Source organism: Rhipicephalus microplus, chromosome 5 (assembly GCF_043290135.1).
Source record: "Rhipicephalus microplus isolate Deutch F79 chromosome 5, USDA_Rmic, whole genome shotgun sequence".
Classification (NCBI taxonomy): Eukaryota; Metazoa; Arthropoda; class Arachnida; order Ixodida; family Ixodidae; genus Rhipicephalus; species Rhipicephalus microplus.
The window spans coordinates 123,968,288-123,991,133 of record NC_134704.1 but is presented as its reverse complement, the minus strand read 5'-3'; the positions used below and the strand labels follow the sequence as shown (position 1 = coordinate 123,991,133).

The 22,846-nt window shown below is 43.9% G+C and overlaps 1 protein-coding gene across 2 annotated transcripts in view; it reads right to left on the bottom strand.

The window, feature by feature from the left end:
* The window catches only part of LOC142761612 (prestin-like), a 253,597-nt gene that overhangs the window by 203,817 nt on the left and 26,934 nt on the right, over positions 1–22,846 (bottom strand). The window contains exon 1 of one of the 2 annotated variants that reach the window (XM_075895900.1): positions 3,310–4,557. The exons of the other annotated variant lie outside the window; for it this stretch is intronic. Within the exon in view, the coding sequence (XP_075752015.1) occupies positions 3,310–3,373 (64 nt within the window). The 5' untranslated portion in view covers positions 3,374–4,557. Of the gene's footprint in view, positions 1–3,309; positions 4,558–22,846 lie in introns of those variants that run through there. 2 annotated transcript variants of the gene reach the window in all.

Here is a 22,846-nt window from a genome sequence, read left to right as displayed (position 1 = left end):
CGATCATTACATAGCTGCTTGAATAAATGATTATTGTTAGAGCCGAATGTCCTGAAAGTGTGATATTATTATGAGATCACGTACGGAAAAGCTCTAGAAATTTCAATTACCCGAAGTTTGGTAAGGTGTCCCTAAATCTAAGCACGCGGGCCTTCTAGATAATTTCACCTCCATCGATGTGTGGCCGAAAAGGCCAAGCTGCAGTCTCGTTGCCTTCGGGTCAGCAGTCAGCCGAATTACATAGCAGGTGATTATTTCGTTCCGGAGTGGATGGCGCGGTGGAGAGAGATTCCCCCCGTTTTCTTGTTCTTTTTATCAAAGTGAAAGCGTGGCTCGCATAAATATGCAATCTAACCAAAACAAAAACTGTTGGTTGAAGTCAGCATTCTGTCCTGTGCCTTCTTGATTTCTTGTTATGGTTGTACTGTTATACCTCCAAACTGTTCATAATAAAGTTTTTAGAGTGAAAGTTACATTTGGAGCGGAAAAACGTCCCAGAGTACTGTATTAACCCGTTCTAATGCCAAAGCTTCATCACTCCATGACTACAGGTTGAAGGAAAACATATATTCCAAGAGGCGAAACCGTGCTGTAAATCATGTAACGCGAAAACGAAGAAGAAAGACGACACAGTAAATTTCGTAGGACTTTCACGCCACATCGGCAGCAAACAATTGACTCTCATGGGCTAGACGTCACATAGAAGTAAGTATAGTAGCAGTGATACGCAGCGAAAATTTAGAAATTTCGATGACAAATCACGTAGCGATAGTTTATTGCTGTAAGTACCATTTCCAAAATTTAGCCCTTTTAAGTTGTGAAATGTTTGTTTTTGGTGCATTCCAAGAGGCAACAAAAGCTTCTCTATGCGAAGCACCAATATACGAGGTGTTTTTTTAGCAATAGCAAGCTTTTTCAGTAATATATTTTAGGGTTTGACGCCAAAAAACCACCATATGAATGTGAGGCACGCCTTAGTGAAGGGCTACGGAAATTTCGACCATCGGGGTTCATTTACTGCATCTAAATCTAATCACACAGGCCTCAAGCATTTTCACCTCATGAGAAAATGCAGCCGCCGAAGCCAGATTTCGATCCAATGCTGTGCGGGTAAGACGCCGAGTGCTTTAGCTATACTAGAACACCGTGGCAGGTGTAATGGAAATTTTCATAGAAGTGCTAATTTTGTAGAACTTTTCCCACACTATCACTTTCGCATAGTATTTCTGCCGAAGCTGGCGTACATACGCCTCAGCGGAAATACCATGTATTTCCTGCAGGACGTGACAATATGACATACGTATTATCTTTTCGGAGTTTCCATAAAACGCACGTAATTTGAGAAACACGCACGCAAATTATTGTTTTCACACTACGTGACTTTATAAAAAAAGTAATATGACTGAAGCTTGACAATTGTTTTATCGCGTGCCACCCTGTTTTGTTGGAGTTACAAACAGCCGCAAAATATATATATGTGCCGTGGGCTAAATGAAAGCTGAAGAAGCATTTGAGCCGAGATTAAAAGAGCCTTATTGTCTTGTAACCTCAATAGCAGCCTCATTACGAGACAAGATATATAATAATTTGAGTACAGTATAAAAACTATTAAAGAGGTGCCAAATGGTCGAGGTATTTACCAAAACGCAATTTCGTGAAGACAATAATTAATCATTGCCGGCTAATGCGGTATACATCCAGTTGATAAGAAAAACATTGACAGTAGTATGGAAGAAAGTGTTAACCTGATAATCGAAGAAAAATCGTGAAGCTAATTGCCTCCGGAGATGCTGGCATATCTCAGTAGTCTACTTGTACGTTTCACGGAACTCTTGTACAATGGCACTCAGCTTCATGTTTTCTGAAAGTGGACTGGTGTATTTTGTTCCAGCATAGAGAGTGAATAAAAGCAAAAATAGTCGCTGTCTGACTCGTTCAATGGGTTTGTGCGGACATTTTATTTTTCGATGCCTGCTCTTGTTTTCTTTTTATCTTTTCTGTGATTACTTCAGAGCAGAATAAAGCATATAGAAGTCTGCCTGGTTAACCTCGCTGCCTTTCACATTTATTCCTTTTCTCTCTTTCAGAAGTTTCTGAAGCTATGAACGTAATCAAAATTTCTGAACTTGGGGCACAAAAAATAAAAACACTGGGTGCACAAATAGTGCGGGTATGTGGTCCTTGAACGGTGTAGCACTTGCACGGATTTGTAGTGTCCTCACAAATTCTCCTTCGTCTCTTTCATTCTTCTACACTCTATTTTTCTTTTCCAAGTATATACAGGGTAGCAAACCAGACACCTCCCCGGGTTAACCTCCCTATTTTATTTTTACTTTCTCTTTATAATCAATAATGCCCATAAATATACATACGTCCCTTAGTAAATAGCATCCACATATTCATGTATTCGTATGTAAACAAGAAGTATTGAACCGTCACAAAAGTTCTAGATGACCATTAAAATAAGCAAACGCAACAAAGACGGCTGTTTGCCACTTCTTGTAGCAAATTCGGCGGCAAGACAAGAGGCGGAAAACGAAAGAGAATTGTTTGCGTGCGGAGACCATTGCATCGTTGCACTAAGAGAGAGACATCTAGCTCTTTCTTGCATTGTACATGTGGTGAAGATAGAACAATTGAAACACATGTGACCGCAGCCACAACAATGAACGCCCCAGGTGCACGACCTCAAACTCACAAGTTCAGTGGTAGAGATGTGTGCAGTGGGCGAACGTAAATATCTTGTTTACAATGACACGAAAGAGCTGCCATAACAGGAAACCATATCTCTTCAAGTGATGTGATTTATCACATTATAAAACCACTCAGGCGCCAAGTACGTATGCTGAAGAGGAGGAGAGAGCCCAGCAGTTTTATGTATATACTAATATATATGATATCTAACAGACAACAATACCACGGTATGTATAGGGGAAGTTATTAGAACCAATGTAAAGTAAATAAGACGAAAGAAAAGTGCGTGAAAAAATAACTTGCCTACAAACTGTTCTTTTTTTAGCCACTTTTATTTCTTTTTATTTACTTTGCATTGATTCTAATAACTTCCCCTGTACATTCCTTGGCATTATTCTCTGTTACATCTCATTATTATTTTGTCAAAACACGGAAAAACGAGCCCTTAGGTATACACTTATTTCTTTTATATTATATATATATATATATATATATATATATATATATAGGAAGGTGACGTTGTGTTTGAAGTTTTAAACTAAAGTTCGGGCTTAACGTACTGCTGTAAGCTTGTAAGCTCGAGCCAAAAATAGTGACAAGCAGTGCTATACTCACTGATGTCCAAGAGCAGCTCGTACTCATTCCAGCTTCCTGCCCTGCGACGACGTGGTGGTCTCATCTTGGCTTATATAAGCAAACCGCGGGAAGACGCTCGCACGTCTAACGAAGCAGTTACAGATGTCGAAGCCGTGCGCGCAATCCAATGGGTAAGGATGTTCACTGCCTTCCCTCTAGCGACACGTGAAACACAATGGCACCTGCATCGAGCGATGTCATGGCTTCTCGGTTTCACAGGAGAACACTCTCGGTGGAAGGTCGAAACACCACAGGCACATCGACCACGCGATGATGTTGATGAGCGAAACCTAGGAGATCAGTAAGCGTCAGAGATTCCCGAGTGAGCTGGGAGGTATCCGTAATCCGTCCGAGAACTCAGTTGTTTCTCTAATCAACCGGGCAGCAGGACACCACGAACCGGACGCTTATCCCACCGCGACGCAAGGCCTTCGCAGTCGGGCCAGCCCGCTGTCAAGTACTCGGCTCGTGGAGAGCGCTCAGAATACACACACACAGGTTCAAGTGGGAGGTGTAGATCGATGTTTTTTTTTTTACTTTTTTCACTTCGGAAACAAAGGGTTCTCTCGTTGACCGCTCTCAGCCTTCTTTCCACGCGGCCTCGAAACTCGCGACAAGACTCGGCCCCGCTCGGCTCCCTACGCTGCTCGCTGTTTGGGGGGACTGCGCCCTGCAACGCGGGCACGAAAGAGCGACCACGCTCGCTGAGCTGGGCGCAGCTCGCTCGTTCCACGTCGCTGCCGCTGTTCCGCCCCGAAAAGAAAACGCTGCCACAAGTGACGCCGCCGCTATCGCTGTAGCCGAAGGCGCGAGCCGAGAAACAAAAAGCTCAGCGCGGAGCCCGTTCGGAGTACACGTGGTCTCCTTCCTTCCGCAAGCGTCTTTTTCGCGCTCTCGTTTCTCGCGTCGGGTTTTCGCTTCCTGCAGCCGTGTGGGGCGAGGCTCGAAAGAAGGCTCGGCTTTGTTGCAGAAACGCAACGAGGGAGCGAAACAAACAAAAAGCGTCCTTCCCTCGTTCGATGACTTTCCTTCCCTCGATGTCGGCGGTGAGAGCCGGCGGCTATAGCGCTCACGAAGGAACTGCGGGCGCCTTGCGTATCCCGTAGGAGCGGTGACGGTGCGGTTGGTTAAACGGGGTGGTGCCTGATGTGCGGTTACTGCCGCGGTTGTAAAGCGAACGTGCTGAAGAAGAACCGCCCATAAGGGGTTGGTCGTTCGTCGGCCTCCGTGGCACCCCGGATGAGAAGAAGCTGACGGACGTGAAGTAACTCGACCTCTTGTCGCCGGGATGCGAGGGTGATTCCGGAGTCGCGCTGTGCTGTGATCAGCAGCGCATTGACAAGACTCGGGGAGGGAAAGAACGAGAGAGAGAGAGAGAGAGAGAGAGAGAGTATTTGTGTGTATATTTGTCTGTATACATCCGCCCAGAAGGAAGCCATTCGTTCTCTCTAGGCCAACTGATAGAGTCGCTGCACTCAGCGTCCCCGCTTAACTCAAGATCTAGAGCACCCACGCACGCGTCAGCGAACACTGACTTTAGTTTAAAAGGAGCCGCGCGCGCGCCTATTTGAGAGGATACAATCGGCATAGTTTATTCATATCGACGATGATCTCCTGCAAATGCTGCACACTTGGGTTGTGCGCTTGTTCAATGCCGGCGCACTCGAATGAACCATTTAAGGCGGCCGGCCTTCGGAGAGCGCCTTAGGCTGACAGTGTCTGTCGAACGACCCTGGTCGGGAACGTCAGGGTGGGGGCTGGTATTGCGAGGATTCACCAGCTCGTCACACGTAAATTCCGTCACACGCTCGAAACCGTTTGGGCCTTGTGTGTGACACGATGCATCAAGGAATTTGGGTGGTTCTGTAAAATCTGAAGTGTCATGGTGCAGTGAACACGTTGAAAATGACGATTTCATTGCTCTTGGGAAAGGCGGCTTTAGGTTCAGTTTTTTGGCGAAATTGTCTAGATTTCTTTCGGTATACGGACGCTTTACCTTGTCTATTGCGACGTGCACGTTACCAGTCGGTGTTCGAATGCGTGACGTTTTTTCGGAAGAGTCATATGATGGTACAATGGTGGTATATTTTCTCTGAGATCTCGTTTGGAAAATAGGCTTACTGCGGGAAGACTTCGCGTAACTGTGATGAGTCAGTTGAAAAGCCTTCCGCTGATGAGGTATGAACAGGTCTTCATCGTATTCTTTGAAACGGGTAATCATCTCTTCCCTGATCTTTTGCCATGACTCGTCGTTTTCAAAGATGTGGATGAGGTAAAACTTAAATGCCTCACCGGTGACATAGTCGCTGAAGTTCGTAACCATCTCCCGTTGCGACCAAGATGCAGTGGTAGCGTGGAACTCGAACAGGTCAAACCAGTCTTGTACAGGTCCATCGTCCGCTGCTCCGGTGTACTTGGGGATGGGAAGGTCGGTCGATGATTCTGTCATGGTGCTGGTCGCTGTGTGCGGCTAGGAGATGATTCCGTAGTCGATGTATGGTCAGGGCCTCTTGTGTAGAACTGCGTTGATGATGAGACACTGATGAAGTGGCTGGGAGGTCTTCATCCTGTCGACTCGTGTGACGATTCGATGAGTGGGAGACGTGGCCTGGCTCATACCCCATGTTTATTCCACTGTCACTTCTTCCTTCTCGGCTTCTACCAATCATCGCTTCATACGTCACATATATATATATATATATATATATATATATATATATATATATATATATATATATATATATATATATATATATATATATATATATATATATGTGTGTGTGTGTGTGTGTGTGTGTGTGTGTGTGTGTGTGTGTGTGTGTGTGTGTGTGTTTCGCGTTGCAAAGGAAGCCTATAGCAGCACTATAGCAGTGCGCTCGTGGTCGGGCTTTTTTTCACATTTCTCGAGCTTTCTTTACAACATCTAAAAAATAACAGCGTGAGACGTATCGTACAGAAAACAATATAGCCGGTGGTTTCTGAAAGTGCTCTACAAATCAGTGTTCATATTTTGGGTTTCCAGTCCTTAATGAAAAAAAGGGCAATTGCTATATTATAAATAATATGGGAAAAATAAAAAAATAGCGTAGTATCTACAGGCTATTGCGAGTAGCATGCGTTTAGTTCAATTCGCCTCCTAAGTGCCTTTAAATTTTAAATCGTTGGTTCAAGTTATGTGGGAGACAGCCCGTATAATCTTTCGCTTTATCACTAGATTGTCCTGTTAGTGTTCACGGGACTGGGAAGATATTCTTGCTGTGGGCGATCGGCTCATCCTGGCCTGTGGGAGAATTCCATAAGTTTTAAATCAGCCTCGAGATAAGAAACTTTGGCGACAGGGTGGGAGATGGCATCGTCAACTCAAGGTTAGAGTGGTCGCCCTTTAGCGGCGTTCTGGGACTTTCTGCTTATATGAATGGAAAGTTTCAGTTATCGCGTGACTAGTAAACGTATTGCTGCCGACAAGCTAGTACGCCTTGTCAATATTTGCCATGTGGAGTCGTTTGCGCTTTATATAAGTGTGCTGAGGTGAAGCTTCGAAAGCTGGACGTGCCCAGTGTGGTTGGGTCATTACGTGGTTTTAATTGTGAGAAAGTGCGGATAAATCGCTTATGGAGACGTTAAAACAGTGGGCATCGACTTCAAATATTAGCGGAGGCTCTCCTGTGTTATAGTAAATCGCGTGAAAAAGCCATGCTTACAGATGGACGCTGAAGAAAAAAAAATTCATTTAGTACTAGTAGACTATTTTGGCACAAGTAGAACCAGCTCCATTTCGATAATTATCTAAAGGAAGGGGGGGGGGGGGGGTTGTGGCAAGTATGTGCTACAATGTTCGGCCCAGTGGCTATATTTATAATTGTAGGGAAGCTTATGGACAAGTAGGTTTTGGCAATAAGGGCAACTGAGGGCCTGTTGAGTTGCATGCCAAGAAATGTTAACATCACACTTTTACCTTTATAAAGCTAGAGACCAATGACATCCACGGAGTTATGGCGAGCACGTCATCATTTTACTGTGATTTTTGCACTCATCGCGACGTCTATTTTCTTCCAGACTCAACCAGTGTACAGATTTAAAGATAGGGGGGTAGGATGGGGGGTGGACTTTCCTGTTTTAATAAAGGACTGCGAAAAGCTATGCTGTCGAGAAGGAAGTGCCTAGGATGGGAACTAGCAAATAAAACTGAATCCTCGTTGAGTTATATAGTGCATTGTTTAAAGACATTGTTTCCCAAACTGGGAAGTATTACTGCTACACGGTCATAGCTCGACTCGTCACGGTGGTCTAGTGGCTAAAGCACTGGGCCACTGACACGCAGGTTACGGAATTAAATCCCGGTCATGGCGGCTGCATTTCCGATGGAGGCGGAAATGTTGTAGGCCCGTGTGCTCAGATTTGGGTGCACGTTGAAGAACCCCAGGTGGTCGAAATTTCCGGAGCCCTTTACTACGGCGTCTCTCATAATCATATGGTGGTTTTGGAACGTTGATCCCCAACAACCAATCAATCAATCAATCGGACATAGTTGGACCTTCGAAGTTCACGGACACCTAGAAATAGCGTTCGCAGTGTTCGCGATTTTCGTAGCCGACAAGCCACATCTAAAGCCACGCACAGATCACCCACAGCCCGCGCGGCCATACTCGCTGCACAAGCATTAGCGGCCTCGTGCCCACTATAGCTTCATTGTTCGCCCGAGGTGTGACGAAATACCCCTAATTCGTCACGCTTCGCTATCGACATACGAAAGCCGGTTATCGGCAGACACGCTCATAGGCCTTGCGGCAGCGAGTGGCCCGCATATTCTCGGTTTGCTTTATGACATCTTCTCTTTTTTTTGCACCAGATCGAAGTGGGCAAGAACGCAGAAAGATTAAACAAGCACAAGCGCACACAAAATATGCGAGTCGAACAGTTTGCAGCTTGATACTTGAACAGTTTGAGCTTGAAAATATGCGAGTCGAACAGTTTGCAGTTTGAATGGATGGCATCGCTGGCACGATTTTAATGCGGGGCACAATACAGAGCGTTATGTGTGATGTACCTTTGTTTCTGGATGGTAATCATGTTACTATGCTTCTAATATTTCTGTTGCCTTTTTTTTACGCGGACTAATATTTTGTTTTGATTTCTCTATGCATAAGTATAGGAATTTCAATGTTAATTTTTACGTCCTGTTGTAGCACACTGCCAGTAAAGCATTATATTGTCATTTCTACAGTGGTGGTATTATCACTCCGGTTATTTCTTTTTAAGGATGAAGCTTCTTATGACGTCACCCGATTGTCCCGTTATCGTAGTAACCACCGCTCTATGAGTCTCCAGTCCGGCCATAGATGGCGCTCCTTGTATTATAAAACGAATTCATATACGCTGAGAAATGCAAAATCGTCTCTCACAAAAGGCTGTTTTGTAACAAACGATAACAACAAAAGGCGAGTTTTATGAAAACAGTATTTACGTCCCAAGTTGCTGGCAATGGGTGGCGCTCCTTGTACTATAGAATGAATGCATATACGCTGAGAAATGCAAAATCATCCCACATGGAGGGCGTTTTGTAGCAAAAGATAATAATAAAAGGTGACGTTATGAAAACACGATTTACCTCACACGTATGGAAGAAAATAGAGACGATCGCGAAACTGCGATCGTGTGTTCTTCAGTGGTGCTGTTTTTGCGTGCGCACCAACAGAGGCTAGTCGACGGAGGATGGACAGGGCTGCGAAGCGGCGTGCACGTAGGGTGGCGGCGGCTCACGCTCGAAGAAGCGACCCCGCAGTGCGGGCTCGGGAGGCTGAAGCTAGCCGTGATTCTGCACGGTGGCGCCACGAGGACCCTGCTACGAGCCTCGCCCCCTCAATCATTCACCCCGTGGATATGCTGTCATTTTTTTGTTCTTGCACTTTTTTGTGGGCCTGTGAACGGGTCAATCTGTTTTGTACTCATCATTTCTTTCAGTCCTTTCTTCGTGTAAAAGTGAACGAAAAGTAAACTTGACAATAATATGAAAAGTCACGCAAATACACATCGCATTGACTGTGCTGCCGAACACCGCTTAGAGTGCTGCACTGTAATATCTCGGCATCGATATCAGACGCAAGGCAAGCCATAGAAGTGACCATAGTGTCATGTCAGAAGGATGAATATGCTCACCGTAAGTAATGTTATCGGAAAAAATTCAAGCAGCTCCGTTTCGCGGACGCCGATGAAACAATGAACTTCGTGGCGTTCTCTTCGTCAGGCTGACGCATTTATGTTTTTAGAGCCTTCCATATATGTTGTATTACTGCTCCTAATTAAGCTTTGTTAAGATATCAAGGGTTACCAAAGCGATTACCTTTTATAACAACCTAGTATCACGTGACAGTGGTGTAACTATATGGAAACACGCACACCATTTGTTGGGCCAACTGCTGCTCTGTTCCTTTTTCTTTAGTGGAAGTTGTGTGTCGTAAAATTAACCCGATGAGGGTGGCACATAACCGTTCATGATGTCCACAAGTGTCACCCCGAATCCCGGACTTCATGAAAAGCTTGACAAAGAGCAGCTTCCCTGTTAAAATAAATTACCTATCTGAAGGGCGAAGGGGGAAACGGCTTCCAAAGCCTTCGCTGCCTCAGATAAACTGTCCGGAGAATCGTCAGTGCATGTTGTACCGCGTGCGTGCTACATTTATTTTGTTGTTTCTTTTTATAAGTGTGCAGTCAAACGTTCATCCGAATATGTATTCATCAAAATCATCATCATCCGCATCAGCCTGACTACGCCCACTGCAGGACAAAGGCCTCTGCCATGTTCCCCCAGTTAACCCGGTTCTGTGCTTGCTGCTGCCAATTTATACCCGCAAACTTCTTAATCTCATCTGCCCACCAAACCTTCTGTCTCCCCCTAACCCGCTTGCCCTCTCTCGGAATCCAGTTAGTTACCCTTAATGACCAGCGGTTATCCTGTCTACGCGCTACGTGCCCGGCGCATGTCCATTCGTACGTCCATTCGAATAAATGAACTTCACGCTCACGCGAGTTTCATCATTGTGTTCCAGCCCATTTCGATTTTAACGAAATTACAACTATATGGATCACCGACCTAATCGCTGGCTCACTGGCCCGAATCCATACTCAATGCTAAGCAAGTTTTCTTCTTTTGTGGCTTTCTCGTAAGCTGGCAGTGAGCGCACCCTTCAAGTGCGCACTCTCGCCTTTGTTTTTTGCCTTTTTTGTTTTCTTTTTTTGTTGAACAAGAAATCCAGTTCTCGTTTTTGTTCGATCAACTCAAGAAGCACTCGGAGAACAAGTTTTGAAGGGTGGGTGAGAGATATATACTGAAAGCAGGGTGCCACAATAGGAAATTCACCAATGCATAACCCTCTGCATCGCACATTACGATCAACTTTCTATAACTGCAGCACATATACATAACTTCATGTTAATGCCTGTGGAGAAACACATTAATGAAAGTAGAAGTTTTGAAATAAATTGTAGCGCATCTTAAAGCAAATAACTTGGGTTACAACGTGAATACATCTGGAGAATAATGTACCGCTAGTCATGCTATATTTCTCCATAAGTCGAATTCAGCGATCAACTCAAATTTAATGCGATAGTAATCATCTGGCAACAGGCGTTTCTAATAAAGACAAAAAATGACATTTCTGCCAAAACATCTCATGTCTAACGTATAATTAAACATGACACAGTCTTCACAAAATTTGTATTGTGCAGTGAAAACACCCCAAGCAGAAGAGATATGCTCAACTGAGATGGTGCTCAACTGCCAACTCGAAGATGGCGGGATCGAATCGCGGCGTCGACATGTTCAATTGAGGCGAACATGCTCAATGAGGCCCGTTTGCTTAGATTGAGGAGCTAGTTCAAGAACCTCAGGTGGTCATAGCTCTCTTAATATTGCATTATGGTGTCCCTCATAATGATATTTAATTATTAATTTGTTTGGTTAGTTATTTACTTTTATTTATTTATTTATTATTTTGTTATGTATTTATTTATTTATTTATAATTACTGCAGCCCTATACACGGCTATAAAAGGAACGGGATATTATACAATTTTAAACGCAGGAAAGAACTTCAAGAAAAATAACACAAATGGCAAAGCAACAACCCTCATAATAAATCAATATTGAAGAGGAAGTTGATTATACATTGAAAATATGTTCACCATTTGCAACAACAAAGTAATTTTGTGGCAATCCACGAATGCTACCAGGCAGCGAATTTCAAAGTGCTATCGCGCGTGAAAAAAAAAAAAACTGCATTTAAAAGCATTGGTACGTGCAAATAAAGTCGTTAGGATTAAAGCATGGGAACTGCGAGTACAATCTTCATCAGAAATTGTGATGGGGTGAGCGTCAGAAAGGCTGGAGGAGGAGTTAATTATTGCGTATAAACATTTCAAAGTTTCATTCTGGTATTGTGAGAGTTGTGATAGATTGTTGATTGATTAAGGAGCTAAGGTCGGTGAGAAGTTGCGACTGTAGCTACCAAAAATGAAGCGGATAAATTTCTGTTGTTTATCTATATAGTGAGCTTGTTTCACAGTATAGACCACAGATGCATATTCAATATACTGTGGCCAAGAGACGTTAAAGATACTTTACTAAAATCAGACAATGAATTGATTCAGAGCGATAAAACGTTCTCTGAAAATTATAATGTAATCGGCCTTACCATCATAAATACCTATTATAGGAGCAAATCAAGGTCAAAATTTCCGTATCGAAATTTCTTGCCTAAACGCGCGCGCGTGTAGTCATAAATTTTAAAATGTTTTCGTCGTACTTTGCCGACATTGGCTTAACAAACACTCTAAAAACTAAGAGAGTGCTGGGCACTCTTTTGGGTGAGCACTTTCTTGTCGCATATTCCACTATCTTTTCCAGAGTAAATCACCTCTTGTTGAGGCGAAGTACAGTGATTCCCCCGAACAAGTCAAAGCTCTCCACCTCATAACGCTGCCCGAAGCAGAGTAGCATGACCCCACCAAAGAGAGTAACAGTACACCTCACGAAAAAAAAAAATAGTAAAACTTGAGCCGGATTTGGACTTTTGAATTGTTTTTGACGGATCTCCGCGCGCGTGGATTGTAAGGAGAGCTAAATACGAACACTACGACAAATACAAAGAAAGAAAAATTATTGTTAAAAAAACACAATTGAGTGCGATCCGAGCCCTCAAGCTCTAGATGTAATACAGATAACTAGCCCGCCACGCTAACCATTATACCGACTGACAATTTATTTTATTACACTTTCAATGCATTTTATACATATATACACATGCCACACATCAACCACCAGCGTGTGTAAGGCTGACTGTGTTCAATTATGCCGCTTTAACCCTTTCAAAGTGTCTTATAAACTACGCAATTCATCGCTTGCCCCTCCATGTTCCAGCACTTATCTTAGCTTCGTTACCTTTTCAACAAAATGGGCGGTAACCAATCGCGCATGGGGCTCAGCATTTCGTACATCTATACGTGACCTCCATATGCTATGAAGACTTACAAGCATGAAGAGGTCATGCGGGACACAATTTTCTTGTACAGACAGAAAGCGAATGCCATAGGCGTCGATTGGTAGCTCCTTCTTTTATGTTTACTGCAGCACATCCCAATAAAATACAGCGTTCCAACAGTCAATAAAAACGTGTTCCAGAGTTTCTGCTCTGTTACACAAATGCAGTTCACTCCCCATGGCACAAACATACCTCGTTGTTGAAGTCATGCTTTCACAGGTAGTGTGCCCATGTGAAGTTTTAAGAAAAACATTTTAACCCCAGGCGGGACTAACATCTTTTGGCGCGTTTCACGATACAACTACCCAATCCGCCCCCATAAATTGTTCTGTACAGTGGGCTTGGAAAAACGATGTCTAACAGGTCTTTCCGAAGACGTTTCCTGGGCACGTTGGTTAAGTATTCTACAGAAGGTCTACTTATTAGAAACCTCTAGGAAGAAACTATAAGAAGCGGAATATCTTATACGGACCATTCTCCATGGTGGACGCAACCAACTGGGGTATAGCTCCCGGTAACATAACCTGAACAATTGTACGAATGAAAGGACCTTGCTGATCTCATAATAACAAGAATCTACTGATTACCTGTTTCAAGAACAGGCGACTAAAGCCCAGCCCACTTTTTCTGACTTTACTGAAAAGATTAAACCAAGACGTTCGCTCATACGTCGACTCCAAGACAAACGTTGCGAAAATCCAATGAAACCGCTGACAGACAGCGACTGGGCGTGTATATTGCTTCATGTCATGAGTAATTTTAGTGACATATTTAGAATTTCTTGATTAGACGCATAGATTTGAGTGTCTCTGCGCCTCTCAAAACTAGCCGTAGATTAGCTATCAAGTTTAGTGTGTTTGTTTTGTGCTTCGTGAGATTAGAACGTCTATTCTACACGTTTTTTACAGTAGAAACAGGAAGATTAGCGCAATCAATTGTAAGAACGTCATTCGCACTGACTCGCTGAGTGGTTAGTCATTTTTGCTTGCGGAAAATCGCGCTTCTGAAAAGTACACTAAATAATTTAGTTTTTTTGTCACCCCCTTGGACATATTTTCGGTCATGCTTGCTCAGCTTCTACGACTAAAGCCACAATACTTCACTGTAGCCGTACCGTACGTTTGGCTTACGTCACCATCGCCCGTGTGCGATGGTCGTATCGAAAAACATTGAATAATAATATAAGGATAATACCATTGCCGTCTGCGTTGACTTTCGATCGTGACCTATTGATTGAAATACTATTCACTTATTTTACTACGCATATCAAAAGCTAAAAACGTGGATATTAAGAGTTCCAAGGGCCTTCCAGTGCGCTGACATTCACCGGCGCGTGCTGGACACACTGTTCCTTTGTTAATCATCTCTAACACCCCAAACAAATGCAGTACCTTTTACTGCATATATGCGTGGTTATTAGGTAGTCCTAATCACTCGCGGGGAGCCGACGCATTTAAAAGTAATCAAGGACAGGAGTATAATCGCGTTTTACTATCTCATGCCTGAAGAGTATATATATATATATATATATATATATATATATATATATATATATATATATATATATATATATATATATATATATATATATATATATATATATATATATATATATATATATATATATATATATATATATATATATATCAGTGAATTGGCCATATATGGGCATTTTACTCTCTCAAAGAGCGGGAGAGTAGAAAGTTGTCTCCCTCTCTCGTTTCATGCAGAGTCAAAATGAATTTCACTCTATCTGATGTTTTGGAAGAGTAGAAGAACACTTTAAAGAGTAACTTGGCCTTTTTACTCGTGCGATACCCTCCACAGTTTTTAGAGTGAAGTCTCCCGAAGTGGGGTACGTCAACCCTCTTGTTCAATCAGCCGATAATGCAATTAATTTTTACCCACCAGGAAGTACGTAGGTCTTAGTAAACACCATTGAAATCAGTGACGTCAATACGTTTGGTGCAGGATTTTCAAGGTGGCGTCGCCCCCCCGCATTTACTTTATGCGCGTTCTCTCGCTTACGAATCCACTCCTCGTGCCGTTGCCGCTGACTTTGTAATCGTGAAACGGTAATCTGCCAACAACAGAAACAGTGTCCCTCCGAATTCCTACAAATAGGATTTGCCAGAAGCGATATCAAGGAATTTAAAGTTACAAGACAGAGCGAGAGGTAGAGGTTATACAAGAATGCTGTATTCATCATCAGCTCAGTGTTTGCTGCATGTCTCCTGCAAATTACCCACAGGAATGACAAAAGTAGGCGGTGTCTCCATAATGAGGACGTCGCGTAACAAAGGGATAACACTGTGCCAGCAGTGCAAAAGCGAAAGCAGACCACGTACGCGAGGCTGTCTACTGTGCGCAACAATGGAAGCACGTGCGAGTCAGCGTGACAGAACCGGCGCAGGCCGGTTTGCCGGTCGCATGCACTGGCGCGTATGCGCGTCCCAGTACGTCACGCGCGTAATCGAGCGACAGACGCGAATTCTCTTTAGCGTCTAGAGCACCGGTTCTTCAACGCAGCGTGAAGCCCCGTGACAGCTCCGGCTGTTACGTGCATGCCCGGAAGCCTACACGAGCGCCGTCGGTGTCAGAAGCGTCCCGCCGAGAGCAAGCACACCACTGTCAAGAACAGTGCGGGATAACGACGTGTTCGTTCTCTCGGCTAATGAGTGAGCAGGTGTAGTCACGATAGCGCCGAATCCGTATGTTATTTTGCGCACGACTACTTGCATGTTTTCAACCACCGTTTTGTAGAGCACGGAAACGTAGAGATAGAACACAAAAGAAAAAAAAATGCTACGTTACATAGCTTCATTTTTCGAAGTATTCTATATAATGCTGGTCACGGACTGTCTCGGCACACTCGTGCTGTTTAGCTAACCTTAAAGAGTCCTTTGCCAGGTTAGAGCATTCTAAACCGACGAACTCGGTAGCAGATGAACCGCGGTGAGAGAGAAATAATCAACTTTATTGAGTTCGAAGATTCGATGGTGCGTGAGTGCCAGACGGGGTGGTTCCCTATTCTCGGAACCCATATCTTTTCAGCAATGTCTGGCCTCTGGCCGTCAATGCAGGCTGAGTCAGCAGGGTGGAGCTGGACAAAAAAATCTCCCATCGCTCGGGAGGTTAGGGGTTGGGTGTGTTAGGGGGAAGGGGAAGTGGAGGCTCCTAAGGGTCCTTACACTCACCTATGATGGTGATCACGTCTTTAGACCACAACATTTTAGTTGCGCGAAAGTGTTTAAAATTAAAGAAGGCCACGCGTCTTTCTTCTGTGAATCTTGAAATGAGAATAAAAACAAAAAAATACTGTTTTGCACTAATAGTACTTCAAAGGAGGAATTAAAAAATGTACCAGAGACACCTATTGCAGCAAGATTATCACTGGCATTTTTCAGTCTTGGGAGGTACTGGTATGTTACATTTTTCGCGTATTTTTATGTTCATGCCACGGTTTTTTCTGGTTATAAACGGTTGCGGGTAGTGTTCGACAAACGAATGGCAATCTATACAGTATCTGCTATGTGAACATCTTGGTGAGCTCTTTGGTTGCGTGGACACATTTCGGTTGAGGTACCATTTGTTGGATATATTGTGCTGCACGAAAGTTTATGGTGCAGTAATAAGCTGATCTTCCCAATTCTAGTCCATGTGTTTATTGTGGCATAGGACACAACAAAGTTCGGCTGTTCTCAGCACAAAATGCGTTGAAAGCGTTGCTGCACCTTCTAAGGACAACCATGCTTAGGGAGAGACTTTCTTCATTTCGATCTGGAACATCCCCCACCGCACCCTTTTAGGCATTGCTGCTGGTACGTAGACCATAATCGAAAGAATCTGGAGTTTCGTGGCTGACCAAATTTTGTGATCCGGCGGTAGAATTTTCCATTTGATAATCGCTTAAAAAAAGAATGCTTATTACGATCAGTCCTTCAGACGTGAACGGGCGAACCTGAAATTTGTGTTCATGAAGGGGGACTGATAGGTTAGGGCATTTAGGGTCGGGGCTGCTGGCTTAAGATAAGGCTTAGTGGGATACAGATAGCTGAAGACATTATGGTTGTCACCTTTACCCAGTGTCATAATCTACTCTCTGTTTCTTGTTCGTTTTCACTTTATTTCAAATTGAGACCAGCTTTAGCGTATCCTCAAGGTCAGAGCTGACCACTGTTCTCTCCCAAAGCTCGTTGGTATAGTGCAAGGCTTTTAATGTTTCGTCGAAGCTTATCTGCAAGCTACTACTATACGTAGATGTGTCGACGATCAATAATGAGGATTTTCTGCCGGCAACATAAAAGTTGTGGCTGATACTTTAATTTTTTTTTGTTGCCTCAACCCCATTTTTTACCTGCCATCGAGGGTTGCACAACACACGTGCGATGTGACATTGCTTTCATGTTCCGAAACACACACACATGCCATTCTTTTTTTTTTCTACTCGTTCATTTTTTCTTGCCAACTAAGTTTTCAAGACCGGCCCTGGTTTAATGTCGTGGGTTAGAATGTCAGTCACATTTTCGATGGAGGCGAAAATGCTAGAGGCCTGTGTATTTTGATTCAGGTGGGTGTTAAAGAACCCCAGGTGATCGAACTTCCGGAACCCTCCGCTATGGCACTCCTAAAATCATATCGTGGTTTTGTAACGTAAACGCTCGATAGTTATATTGTTATTTTTACAGCGAAAGCTGTTATTATATCATAAAGAGGGTCGCGTGCGCCGTAGTTCTGTGCCGTTGCCGCCGCCAGTGTCCGCAACCAATATCGCATGAACACCACGGACACAATGACATTGAAAACCGGGTCCCCTGCGTACCAGCCCAGTATTCTACCACTGAGCCATGCCGGTGCACGGAACTCCTTTACAAACTGGCCTTAGACAGGCATGACATCGGCAAAGGAATTGCGTTGATATCAGCAATAAACCGGTTTACAACAGTTCTGGAACCAACAGGTGTCACAAAATACGAATCGCGCAACGAGTGGGTCGTCGAATGCTCCAACTCACTACAAAACTTTCTCTTGTTCACCTATGAACTGTGGCGCATAAACAATGTGAGCGTTGAGGGGATTGCAAAAGCTTCTGGGACAATTCTGCACCATCGTGAGTCACAGCACAAAAAAAAAAAAAACACAGCATGTTTCATCTATTGCATCCTTAAAGGCCCGGGGGCATTACATAAGCGGGGGCAACAAATACACTGTAAGGGTGTACAATTCAATGTGAACAAATTATTATAAACAATGCAGTTCTAAATACATATATGGTAGTTTGGTCAAGAATGACAACAAAAACTAATCAAACAATAAACAAAAGAAACATTTGACTGAGAATTAGAGTACAAACAACATGGCAAAAAGTTGTAAATACAGTACGCTGGTATGATATATCTACAGCCATGGGTTATTGGGTAGAATCAAAGTGGGATTCCAATTTCGCATGGAATGATGTGCGGTCAGGTGTGGCAACTATGGAGTCGGGGAGGTGATTCCAAAGTGTAATTGCTTGGGGAAAAAAGGACTCGTTCATTGCAGATGTACGGCCGTTGATTGGTGCAATGGAGATAGAATGGTTAATGGGCGAAGAAGTTCTGTTAGGGGGCTGTAAAAGTTCGTGTCTTGATTTAGGGTGGAAAAAGAAACTGTGCAGGAGGCATAGGCGTGAGATCAGGTGGTGCGACGCGAGAGATGGTAGTTGGATTGATTGTGTTAGGGCGGTGACGCTGATTTCTCTGGAGAACTGTGAGGTTTTAAAGCGGGCAGCGTGGCTTTGGACCGATTCTAGTTCGTTAGCGAGATATCCCTGGGATGGATTTCAAATGGACGATGCATAGTCGAGCTTTGGGCGTACGTATGTTAAGTATGCTAGTTTTTTAACGCCAGGAGATGGTGATTTTAGATTACGGCGCAGAAACGCAAGCGTGCGCAGAGCGTCTGAGCAGATGAACTGCATGTGCGGCGCAATTGAAAGAGTTGGGTACATGTGCGCACCGAGATACCTGTACGACGAAGCCAGATCGAGAGGAAGCAAATTGACAAAGTAAGTATGATGAACAGTGGCGCGCTTACGGGAAAATGACATCGATTTGCATTTTGTTAGGTTTAACGGCATTGATGAGTCTTGGCACCATAGCACAACTGTGTTGAGGTCTTGTTGTAGTTTAGTGCTGGTTTCAATGTTGTGAATGGAGGAGTATATGACACAGTCGTGCGCAAACAGTCGTAGTTTTGTTTGAATGTTTGTGGGCAGGTCGTTTAAGAATATTAAAAATAGACGGGGGTGATAAGCCCGCCCCCTGAGGTACTCCTGATGGTACGCTAGTTAAAGGGGAGTTATGATTATTAGCAGAGGTGAATTGTTTACGGTTAGAGAGGAAGTGTTCAACCCAGGAGACAATATTCAGTGCAATTCCAAGTGAATGAATTTGGCTAAGTGATAGATTATGTGGTACGCGATCAAAAGCTTTAGAAAATCAAGGAATATGGCATCGATCTGAAGGTTATCATCCACGCTTGTTAGTAGGTCGTGGGTAAACTCAGCCGATCGGGTCCCGCATGGGAAGTGCTTTTGGAAACCATGCTTGTTGTTATAGAAGAAATTTATTGATTTGTCGAGATGTGAGATGATATAATGTGTTCCAGTAATTTGGAGGGAATGCTAGTCAGGAAAATCGGGTGGTAGTTTGCTGGATTAGTTCGTTTTCCGGTTTTGAAGATCGCGACTATTTGGCCTATCTTCCAATCGTCTGGAATTTCGCTTGTTTCAATGGACTGCATGAAGGTGAGGCAAAGAATCTGACTAACCAGTGTGATGGTGTTAACTAAAAGTTTGGGGGTTATTTGGTCACATCTTGGCACTGAAGATATATTTAGACCAATGATTAGTTTAATGATTCCTTCAGGGTTAATTGCTATTTCAAGGGACACAGCGCCAGGGGAACGATTAGGTAGCCGTGTGAGCTGGGTAGTGTTAGGGGTTGAAAATACAGACGAAAAGTAGTCATTTAAGGCAGTGGCAACGTTTTTGTGTCTATTAGTTCGCCGTCAGGGTCTAGAAGATTTATGTTAGAATTTAGACTTTTGTGAGAGAGCATGCGCCAGAATTTAGTAGGATTTGAGCGGAGGATAGATAGTAGATCACAAGAAAAATATTTGTCTTTGGCTTGTTGTAGTTCCACAATATATTTTTTGGCGCAGTGGTGGTATTTTTCCCACGCTAAAGGGTTATTGGATTGACTGGCGGTCTTGTAGAGAATTTTTTTTTTCAATTTAAGAGACTTTTCAGTTGTTTGTTGAACCACTGATTATTGGAGTCCGAGTTTACGGGGGTGGTTGGAATGTACTCTTTTTGTAAGTTTAGTATTGTGTTTTTGAATATCTGCCAGTTGGCGTTTACTGAACGGCTTTGATATGATCCGCGAAAATTGTCAAGAAAGGAGCCAAGTTTGTCATTGATAGCGTCAAAATTTCCTCGTTTGTAATGAGTTATAAACTTTTCAGTAGGCGACCTTCTAATCAGAGGCAGAGATATGCGGTTGTAGACAAGGTTATAGTCGCTGAATCCAGGGAGTACTGTTGTGCGTTTTGTGTCATCTGGGCGTGATGTTAGGAGAAGATATAAAGTGTTATCGCCTCTTGTAGGGCTCGTTATAGCTTGGTGTAAGTTGTAATCTAGCGTCAGATCGAGGAATTGCTTGGATTCGTTCGACAGGGTTGCTCCAGGGGTTGAGAGTAAAGGCCAGTTTACTTGAGGGAAATTTGATGAGTAGCGTCAAGCGTCCGTTCGTGCATCCTTCCATGCGTTCGTCCGTCCGTCCATGCGTCCATGCATTCGATCGCGTTCGAAAATGCAGATGGCACGCGGGTAACACCGACGAGATGCGAGCTAAGGAAAGCGAGCGTAAGCGTCTTCAACGCGGCCGCTGCTCTGCTTCGTCCATGCCCCACGAACGACCCGCCTCGTACGGCGACTATTTAGGAGACTGAGAGAGACACTGGTTCTCCACATACCCAAGCACGGCCCACGCAACAGCCAATCAGAGAGTAGCGGTACATCGCCATCTGGAATATTCTCACTCAACTGCAGTTTGTATGTACTTCTATGAGATAGCGCGGTCTATTACACTGTTCGGAATATACTGCCTTCTTTTCTTTCTCGTCTCTTCTTCTCTCGCTTACGTGTGACGCATGACAAGGTTAGAGTAAGAGAAGCTTCACCCCTAATAATTTTTCTAAGATCGTCGAATCACTCACACGACTCACAAAGGAAGACATGCCAGTCGTCTGGGCAAGCGATCAAGAAAGTGTTTAGAAAAAAAAATTCGACGATTCAGAGTACGATGTACTTTACTGTGTATATTCAATGAGCTACGACGATGACAAGCAAACCATCCGATTCTCACACACTTCGATGACGAAGCAGAAACAGACAGCCACACAGGCGCAAGCGATTTGGGCCTTGGCGACATCATTATTCAGTGGCAAAACGGAGAAGAAAGGGTAATCTAATACGCCAGCCGATCTCTTTCGAGGGCTGAGACCAACTGCTCGGCAACGGAAAAGGAATGTTTGCTGTATTATGGTCGATAAAAATTTGGACCATACTTTTATGGCCGACTGTTAAAAGCAGTGAGCGACCCACTACTCATTATGCTGGCTGGCAAGCCTCAAGGGTCCTCAGTCTGGGCGACTTTCTAGGGGGAGTCTGAGGCTGCAAGAGTACAACGTAACAGTAGTACACAAGTCTAGCCTAAAGCACAGTGATGCGGATTGCCTGTCACGCGCACCGGTCTAATATGAACCTGCGGAATATTCCGTTTCTTGGAGTCACTACCACGTCAGGCATGGTTAGATATACCCATGTGATGACGAGTTGATTCTCCTTATTAGACACATAGAAGGACAATCGATCCATGAGTCACGAGTTTCTGCCCGGGCATTCTCGTTATATGTGATAAAAAACAGCGTGCTATAGAAAACCTTCCAGCTAAGCACAAAAAAATTCCTACTCGTCGTCCCTTCCCCCTCGCGATCCGAAATCTTGGAAGCCTGTCATGATGACCCATCAGCAGGGCACCTCGGAGTGTGTAGAACACTCAGTCGAATACGAACAAAGTAGTACTGGCCGAAGTTACTGGATACTGTAAAGCATTACGATAGAACATGACGAGCTAGTCTGAAAACGCCGCCATTTATACCAGCAGGCCTCCTTCAACCAATAGAGCCCCCCGAAGCACCGTTTAAACAAGTAGGAACGGACTTGACTGGCCCCATCCCGACAACATCTTTCGGCAAGAGATTGATTGTCATAGCAACAGATTATTGACCACGATATGCCGAGACAGCAGCTCTGGTTAAACTGCTGTAGAAGAAGCTAAATTCCTTGTTACAAAAATATGCTACTGAGAGCTGCCATAGTGTGTTTAGAAGAGAGGGTTAACGATTTAGAGTACTTGGTACTCTACTACGAGAGAGCATAGAGCCGTCCCGTGGGCCTCATACTTGATGAGTGTCTACCCGGACAGTCACGAGGGGCCAAAGAATGCATCGCCGTGATCATACGCGTAGGGTAGCACTGCTAGCACACGACATACCCGAGGCTCTCCCCGGTTGCCCTATTTCCTCTCCAAAATTCGTCAGCATATATACTTATAAATGACACCTGCTGCACCATGAATCACAACTCACAGAATGCATTACATGCTCTAGTTATCTTTTAAACTGACGTCACAAAATACAAAGCTTGATGCACGCATCTCCTCAATTTGGTTATGAAGAATTCGCAAAGCCTCAACAGAAGACGCCTGGACAAATCCAAACTCAAAAAGAAAAGAGAGTGAGAAGGAAAAAAAGAAAGGAAGAAAAAAGAAAGCAAAGAAGGAATTCAGGAAAGAAAAGAAAGAACGAAAGATAATAAGAGAAAGAGAAAGGAAGAGAGACAAAAAAAGACAGAAACGAAGAGAGAGAGAGAGTAAA